This window comes from Apaloderma vittatum, unplaced genomic scaffold (genome assembly GCF_000703405.1).
Source record: "Apaloderma vittatum isolate BGI_N311 unplaced genomic scaffold, ASM70340v1 scaffold11576, whole genome shotgun sequence".
Lineage (NCBI taxonomy): Eukaryota > Metazoa > Chordata > Aves > Trogoniformes > Trogonidae > Apaloderma > Apaloderma vittatum.
This window is the reverse complement of record NW_009723417.1, coordinates 9,510-18,920: the sequence shown is the minus strand read 5'-3', so window position 1 is coordinate 18,920 and position 9,411 is coordinate 9,510. Positions and strand designations below refer to the sequence as shown.

Sequence of the window (9,411 nt, the reverse complement as noted above, 5' to 3'; positions counted from 1 at the left end):
CTTCTTTATTGGGATGATGTCTAAAATTATTTTTTTATTATTTTTTTATTTTTTTTTTTTACAAAACATTTTCCCACTTTCATGTTTCAGTAATAATTGCACTTTGGAATAAAAAAAATCATCCTCCCACTGGTAGGTTGCATCAACTTTGGCTGGAATATAATGGCATCCAGATGAAAGTACACTTTCCTTCTTTACAGAGACAAGTTCCATAAATTGCAGGTAGACGAATAGGTTCAGAAAGCAGGGGTTGGAAAACTGAATCTTTATGGTCAAGTTGGAACACAAAGGAGTTTTTTTGTTTATTTCTTTAAAGACAGGGTATGCTTTACAGGTAGTTGTTAAAACACCCTTTCTGCAAACTTGCACAATTATATAAATAAAAGTATTGCTCAAATTGACCAAGTTCTCCCTTGTGTGGTTGTGCAGCTCTATTAAAAATTAACAACTCAAGGTTTAAGAATGCCATTTCACTTAACATAAAGGTCCGTGCATGTAGATTTCTCTACCAAAAAATTTTCCTGAGAGATCTTTGCATAAGACCGCATGAATCAAAAACTGCAACACAAAAATGCATATACTATACTCTACACTTCTATCTTATATAAAACATAGTAATAACCTTTTAAAGTCAAATTTTGTCAACATATTAACCAGTTGCAGGCACAGCTTGAGTTCAGTGTTCTCAATTGTCATCCGTCAGTTGTTTTTGTAAACTAGAAGACATGTGAGAAAACAGTGTTAGTGCTTTTTAGGAAACTCAGGTTACCCTTAAAAAGACAATTTCCATTGCTGAAGATGGCAACTTCCAAAACAGCACTTCTATATGCTTCAGGCAGTCAATACAGATTTCAAAATAGGCAACCAAATGAGTTGTTTACACAAACAATATGATTCCCCTTAAGGCAGCCGATTTCAGCCTAGAAAAAATCTGAAATCCGAGAGACCTCTTTTGCATAGACCTTCTGTACAGGTCCAGGACCTGCCCCAAGCAACAGAAGTCAAGTATTATTTAAAAGCCTAGAACAGCTGAAAAAGGAATGACCACAGGGCACAGCTCTCACCTTTCCAGGTACTCCTTGACGTTGTCATGGCCGTAGAACTTGGCCAAGTGGATGAGCATGCCCGTGGCACAGCGCCCGTCCCGCCGGCGGCAGTAGCTGCAGTTGCACACCCCGCGACAAGGAGGACAGACCCAGGCCTGCAAAGGGGTGAACGAGGAGGGTGGGGGACAAAAGCAAGCCATGAGTAAGGTTACATTCACCTTCCTGTCACTCTGACAGACACGAGTACAGTTTCCCTACTGTGTGATTGTTCAGGGCAAGATTTTAAGAGGCTGTGTCAGTCAGCCAGCCTCGTTAACACGTTCCAAATTCTGCAGGATTAAATAAATGATTGTTTGCCTGAATATTTCTAAACTCTGAAGATTCAGGTTCTCTGACACGCTCTGTATTAAATTTTTAAATAGACTCGAGGCATCTGGACTGTCTAATGACAACTCACTCCTATGCTAGGCTGATTGGAGTGAACTCCCTAGACACAGATGAGTACCTACTGTGAGAAGTTTCTTTGGCTCTGCCTGCTGGTACAGCAAGATTCCTGGGACTGAATTACCCGGCATGAAGTTAAGCTCAGCAACTAAACACAGAGATGCAGGTGCTAACAGCCAGCACTACAGTATAGCAGCCACTGCCCACTGGGCCAGAACAGGAGTATTAGTTGTCCACTGTCCTTCAGAGCAGCCCAGAAGCTCATCTTTAAGGCAGAGCTGGGGAGAGAAGGTCCCAGAACAAGCTGAGCACACAGAGAGAGGTACTCTGCTAAGCGGTATTTGTGTTCCCATGTGCCTTGTCCTCTGGCAGCAGCCTGTGCTCTCTCCTTGCTCAGTTCCTTGGGGGACAACAGAGAAAAGGCGTTCTTCTCCTTTTTCCTCATATTTAAAAATCTGAATCTAAAACAAGGAACCTGCTTTGGGTGCCATGTTACTGAGCGCATTAGAAAAAGGATACGTTTTGGCATTTTTCTGAAAGTGAACAGATTCCTTAAAAGCTCTCATGCTTTCCCTCCACTATCCAATAAGCAAGTGGAGCTTCAAAGCATGAAAGTGAGTGGATTGTAACTCAGATCCCGCACTTTCCAACTGAGTTCCAACAAGATCAGTGTCGGCTCTAATAGCACTACAGATCTGCTCATGGCAAAAAGCTTTGAAAACCATGTTATAATGAGCATATGCTCATCACAGCTTGCTAAAAAAAACTCCGACACAGTACACTTTCTTTCCAAGCCCAAGAAATGATACTTACTGGATCAAGCAGTGCTGACTTCACATCTTCCCCATATCGATTTCGAAGGCATGGTCCACAGAACTGCCCCCTTACTCCTCCACAGCCCTGGTTGCGACAGATTGTCTTTGTATCCATTGTCTTTTGCCGACACTGGTGGCAAGTACTACCCTAAAGTTGGAAATGAGAAACATGTGTGTATGAAGGACATCTTAAATAGTCATTATTGAACTTTCCTAATGTATCTGCTGATAGCAAAGCACAAACTTCAAACCAAAGTCAAATTCAGCAACAAAAATCTTAGTAAGGACCGTAAGTTCCGTTATGAATGGTAAATCACAACTTCTGTTACTACGATAAATCATACAGTTGTCTGGAGAGATGCTAGGAATTTTACAGACAGTGCCTAGTTGTCTCGGGAGTCTCAAACTACATGAGCCTCATGTAGCAGTTCTGAACCTTTCCTCTGTCCAGGAAAAAGCTAGAATTACGCAGAAAATGACCTTGTGATTCATTTGTGCAAATACAATGAAGCATGAAATATATAGTAAGTTGACCATTGAGATCTTTACATCAATTAATAATAGCCAAATCCAGTGAAGTAAAGGAAGGAGGAGTTCCACCAAGAGCTTTGGAAACTACCTAACCCATACAAAAATGTCATTTCCAGGGGGTACGAGGAGCAGCAGAGATCATTATTATTGAATAGTGCAACCACCACCATCACAACATTTGTATTAAGTGAGAATGAGAGATAAAAAGGATGTCAATTTTTATCAGTGGTGAGTCATAGCTAAGGCAAACTCCAGTTAATAGCTCTGTGGCAATAAAGCACTTCTTTTGTTGGAAGCAAAATGCTGGTGGGGCCTATCAGCCAGCACAGGCAAGCCCACAGAAGCCTGGCAAAACTTTCAAAGTTGTGCTTGTGCAATATAATAATGCCAAGCTACATTCTCCAGAACCTCGGGAAGGCATACCCTTTAGAAAACACCAGTGAACTAGTAGAAGACTTTCAAGTTCAAAGGCACAGACACACTAAAGCATACAGCAGTCACTTACTAGAACTTTGTCATATATTTTGTCTTTAAAGGTGATTGCAATGTTGTCCAAGTCCTCCTCAGTAATATCCTCTGGACGGCGACACGAATACTTCGATGATCTCCTCCTTTTGCGCACTCCACAATTCCCCTGCTAAACAAACTCATCTCAACACCTTTTGTCTGGTGTCATGAAGACTCTGTCACCACACTTGGTGACAAATTCATTTATAACGTGTGTACAATCTACAGGGGGACAACTACAGGCTCATGGACCACTGGAAGAACAGGGAATCGTTTTCCAAATGACCACTGTCTCTTTCTCTTCCTTTCCTCCCTAGTATTTTCTGTACTCCACTTATTATTTATTCTGCTTATGTATGTTCCTCCTTCCAAACATCACTACTTCTATTTCCACAAAACCCTAAAATGTTTTTTTTCTGTTACCTCTTTTTTTTTTGCTTTCCCTGCACACCCCCACTATAATTCTTCATTTTCTCCCTCTCAAAATAAGGAACTATGACCATCTGCCTTGCCATGCTTTCCATCTTCAATCTGCTAGCATACTCTGCTTTCTCCAATGACAACCTCTAGTGTCCTGCAAAAAAACTTTAAGTTTTAGGTTAGTCCTGCCATACCCAGCTTTGTCTTATTACCCTGTTTGTTATTTGGAAGAGATTGCTCCACTCTGTATTAAGTGCTCTTTTTCCTTCCAAATTATCATGGACAAGTCTGATCTGAATCCTTAGTCTTCCCGCTACTCCATTCCTAACACCTCATTTGTCCTTCACTCTAAATCAGCTCTGCTCTCTCCAAAATAGTAATTTACCAGCTCAGGTTCTTATTCAGTGCTACTCCATATTTTTTAATAGCCAGGTTCCCTCTATTATGCTTCAACTGTGCCCAGCACTCATTCCTATAAACAGAACTGAGATCCAGCCTGTGCAGTCACAAACTTGAAGAATCTTCCTCATAAAAGTTATACAGTAAATAAAACCAAGACAAATGACCACCATAAGCCAAGAGAGGAACAAACAGATTTTTTAAAAATGGTAAAAAATAAACCTGCAACTTTTGAATGGCTAGCCAGTACAACAGCACTTTGTTGGTGCAGATTCCCTTAAAACCAAGACAAATGACCACCATAAGCCAAGGGAGGAACAAACAGATTTTTTAAAAACGGTAAAAAATAAACCTGCAACTTTTGAATGGATAGCCAGTACAACAGCATTTATTCTCTGTTCAGCTGTGTAATATCTATCTTCCCTCTGCTATTTGCAGAGGCTGTGTAATATCTATCTTCCCTCTGCTATTTCCAAAAAAGGGGTTTTGCTAATTTTTTCTGAGTCTGAAGATCTGCTTTGTCACCTCCACCAGCCCCACTTGCCACTCAAAGGCCTCCTACACTGTGGGTTCTAGTTATTTTCAGATAATAAATAAGTAACAGACTGCAAGTTGTTATGTTTGGACAACACAGGTCAGAAATAGTGCCCAGCTAACAGGTGAAAGTTGAAGCAGGAAGACCTGAAGATAACTTCTTCTGCAGCTAATCCTAACCAAAGGTTCTCAGTAACTTTGTGTAGGATGTGATGTCTCCTCTAAGTACTGGCCAACAATTCAAATGGTTCCCAATCCCTGACTACTGCAGATATCAAAGTCTGGCAAATACCACGCTGAGTCTCTTCTTCAGGAGGTTGTGTTGTCTATAACTATGCAAATGTTCTGCAAATTTGACAGTCGCCATAGTAAACTTTTCCAAGGCAAACTTTTCTGGTGGACGAGCATTTCTGGTTGGATTCATGCGACGTGTTATCTGGCCTTCAGAAAATGTCCTCCTTGGGATTTTCTTCTGTTTCTGAAAAGAGAAGATTCCAATAACTGTCTTTTCAGTTACGTTTGTAGTGTTAAACACCAGAAATTATCTGAAAGTGTCTGTACCACACTTGCACTATCATGAATTAATCTGTTCTTCTCCCACTCCTTATTTGTTAAGGCAAGCCCCACCAATTTCTACCGTTCTTAAGTGTTCTTCTTAAGGATGATATCTCTTTGCTCATTTTAAAACATCAAATCTTCACAGTGAAATTCTATTCCAATTAACATCACAGAACTATACCAAAATTTTATGTATGGCATATTAAGACAGAAGCTAGCTCTCACTGTTCTTCTGTAGCTAAATACTCAGATTTGCCAACAATATGAATCCACTTGCAACAAATTATCCAATTTCTAGATTATTTTCTTTTTCATTTTTAAAAATGAAAGGGCATTAATAAACTATTTCTCCTAGTTCCAGACTCCTAAGACTTGGAAATTACTAGAAGGCACAAAATAACTCTTCATATTGTCACATCTGACATGATTATGACGTGACTGAATTCGTGCAACAGAAGTCCTGCGTGGACACCTACCATAAGGGTAGCTACTAAATCTGACAGTGGAAACAAGATGTAGGAAAGAAGTCTGCTTGATACTACACACTTTAGTTAAATCCTTCTAAAGAATTGAAAGGTATGTTACAAGGAGACAGGGTGGAAGTCAAAAATCAAGCAGATGAGGTATCTAGAATACTCCTGATGCCCTCCCACTTCCTCAAGTAAAGATACTAAATAAAAGTGGCAGGCTTATGTACGCATCCAAAGGATTTTTACATTTCTACAGCATTTAACTAGAACTAGCAAGGTTCCAGCCTTTCAAACACCGTATAATTTGGCTTCACCTTTTCACTTGATGACCACAACAGCATTTCTGCATAGGTTTTCCAAAACTACGGCCCTTCAATTTTTCCTCAAGTCTCTTCAGTTTATAATACACATGGAAAAATACTAGCCTATAGAAATCCTAGAGGGGTTGACAGTTCTCTGCTTCTAGCAGAGAGAAGCCAGTTGAAGTAACTACAGTATCATTTGGGGTTCATATTGAAGTGGTTTGGTTTCATCTGCTCTACTAGGAAGTGAGGATTTTAAAAGAAAAGCCTGCAAGACGGAAATTAACAGGATCTAAACCCAAAAGAAAGCAACTACTTTTCCTTATTCCCACATACACAGACATTTTTCTAGCACCTCACCAATACTTCTGGGGCAAAAATTGTAAAAAGCATCTCATCCTGGTCTCCGTATTTCATCATAAATTATCTTACAAAATTCCACTTCCTCACATAATCTCTGGTACTTAAATACTGACCAGTAGCAAATCTATACAAATAAAGTGACCAAAAACCAAAGAAAACCAGAATAAACTTGGTGAAAGCATTTAATTGGGTAATATATTAATCCTTAGTTATCAAAAACAATTGCCACCTCTAGCTGGTACCAGAGACTTACCGAAAGAGTCAAGGTGGATGTTTTCACTGGGAACAGGTCAGGTATGGAATTCAGTTCTGCCAACAGCTGGGAAAGCTGAAATCAACAGTGATGCCTCATTAAAAACTCACTGCAAATTTACAGATAAGCAACACCTGTCATCCACTCTTCACATGCACTCTAAATTACTACTTAAACACATGAACTTTCAGTCCGTTAAACCTTTCTGGAGAAGCTTTATTTAAGTGGGGCTCATAAAAGTGGTTCATTTACCCCTGAATGAGTGAAACTCTGCAGGCAGTACTAACTTCCCAGCTCCCATTAATTCTTACTAGGAATTAGAATTAGCTAGAATTACATCCAATGTCATTGAAACAGCACTGAAGAAATGCATTAAAACATGCTTATGATGTCTATGATCAACAATGAGAAATTCACAGTTCATGTAACAAAAGAGAGAAAAGGAACACCAGCTGCTTGCAACAGTTGAACTAGAAGGAAGAGAGTGGAAGGCGAAAAGGGCTGAAGAGCATCAAGACCAACACAACAGCAGTGAGGACACAAGATTAGAAACACAGGTATAAAACTAAAGCAAGTTTTCACATGAGAGCTGCAGGTTCACCCACCCAAGAGGTATACTTGAACCCCAAGACTCCTTGGAAGCTGCAATTTTTCCTGGAATACAGTAAAACTGAAGGAGCCACTGCGCAGCCAACATCAACTCAGATTCGCATGGCAGCATAATCATTAAAGAGAGCTGTTGGCATTTTGGACAACAGAGGTGAAAAGAAACAATCAGTATCTCTCTTTTCTGCACCTACACACACACACACTTTCAGCAGTTTGTAAACATCACATCCCACACAACTGAAAAATTACATTTATCATCCTTTGCAGTTTTTATCTGGCTTTCGAATCAGTAACTGCAGAAGATCTGTGAGGCACAAATGAAAATTAGAAACTCTGCTGTGCAAATGACACCACGAACGACCTGAAGGGACCATCCAGTCTTCTGACATGTTTTGAATATGAGACTGCAACTTGGGCATCTGTAGCTTTGTTCACATCCACACACAGAACATTTGGTTCGACTCTCATTTTGAACTTGAGCAGACCTGTCCTACTTGAGGCTATTTTAGGGGTAAATGTCTGATTGTTGATGGTCCTCTAGGGTTTTCCCAGGTAGAAAAATTCAAATACAGACCACAGCCAGATTTTCCCAAAGTCCCAGCACAGCACCAGCAGGGACCCCAAAGTTCAAGTGTGCTGAAGCTAAGTACTCAGATGTAAATGTCAGTGAACAAAGTACTGCTCGTTAGTCTTACCATAGCTTTATTTTCTTTAATATTCATGGCTCTCTTAAGCAACGCACTGGAACTTTCCTCCTGTGTGTCTTTAATGTCTTCTTCAGATTCTGAAGCAGAGCCCTCTAGTTTGTCCCACTGCTTGCAACTTATTTCTTCTGAAAGAGGTGTGAGGGATTCACTGTCCTTTAGAGGTAAGTTAGAAAATCCCTGTTCCGGCTCTTTTTTCTCAGATGACTTTCTGCTGGGAAACTGCAAGGCAACACGAAGGCCAAAGCTTCTTCTCTTCGGGGAAACTTTCTTCTTCGCCTCTTCCTCCTCTTCTTCCTCACTACCCAGTAAATTATCACGTTCCTCATCACTCAAGTCCAACTCCACCACCTAGAAGCAGGAAGAATCCCATGTTTACTAGCTCTGACACAGGAAAGGTCATTTTTAAATCACTACTTCTAGGCAGCAGTGTCACCCCTGAAGGCACTATTTATTATAAGATCACTTAAATCAACAAATTTAAATTTTAAAAGTTCAGAGTACAAGACTTCTCTCTATGCAGAGACCAACACAAAATCTACAGACTCACGCTGTCTGGGATACAGACATGGCTGTCTTCGGAGGAACAATCTTGCCCAGCACAGTCAGTCTACAGTCAGGGAAGAAGCTCGCATTTCTGCTATGTGATGTTACATTAAATAAAGCGTTTTTTTCTCTTTGAAGATAACATGTATTTTTCTTCTTTCTTTTATTTTTTCTTTCATGAAGAAAGAACATCATGGTGTATCAGAAATACTCCTATGAGAACATGAGGTTTACACAGAAGAGACAACCTATACATTCACGTGTAGGTGACTGCCTTTACCGGAACTCCTTTCTTGTTCACATCCACCTCGCTTGAAGAGAAGCCTTCAAACACCTCCATTTCAGAGTCAGTATCTTCAGTGAAAATCCTCTGCTGTTCTTCAGTGAGGTACCTGGACTGAAATATAAAATACGAGCCTGTAAAAATACGAGCCAGCAGTTGTGAGAGACAGTCAGACACAGTGTAGTCACAGAGTCACAATGAACAGGTCCTGAGGTTCAAGCAGGTACCAACAAGATGGCATATACTGTGAAAGCACTTTGCAGGCAAAGCCTGTCAAAAGAAAAAAGCAGATGATGTTCAGAGTTTCAGCACTGAGTTATTTTAACTTAGCAGGATCTTTTTTGCTCATTTTGAGCACAGGGCTATCTAACTCACTGCTTCTTGCAGGGAGGAACTTTCTTTTTTCCCCTCTTCCTCCTCTTCACTGCTACCCAATAAAAATAAACCATCAGTTTTCTTATGTGTAAAATATCAAGTTGCTTTGTTTGTTTACAAAACAGGCCTTGAGTGGAAGAAAATATAAACCACACCCACAGTAAGAAAGAGCCCTCCTTTTCTTCACTTAGCAGCAGAAACAACACCCTCCTCTGTGCTGGCTGCAGCAGTACTCAGGGCTCCTGGAGAGGG

General features: G+C 40.3%; 1 protein-coding gene across 1 annotated transcript; it reads right to left on the bottom strand.

Moving 5' to 3' along the window:
* Positions 1 to 310: 310 nt before the first annotated feature.
* CDCA7L (cell division cycle associated 7-like) lies at positions 311 to 8,895 on the bottom strand. The gene is made up of 8 exons (XM_009872116.1): positions 8,773 to 8,895; positions 7,947 to 8,306; positions 6,643 to 6,717; positions 4,989 to 5,174; positions 3,342 to 3,470; positions 2,304 to 2,453; positions 1,065 to 1,201; positions 311 to 716 (listed from the first exon to the last, which is right to left on the bottom strand). The coding sequence occupies exons 1-8, from the start codon at positions 8,839 to 8,841 to the stop codon at positions 686 to 688; spliced, it is 1,137 nt and encodes a 378-aa protein (XP_009870418.1). The 5' UTR covers positions 8,842 to 8,895; the 3' UTR covers positions 311 to 685.
* Between the last annotated feature and the right edge of the window lie 516 nt (positions 8,896 to 9,411).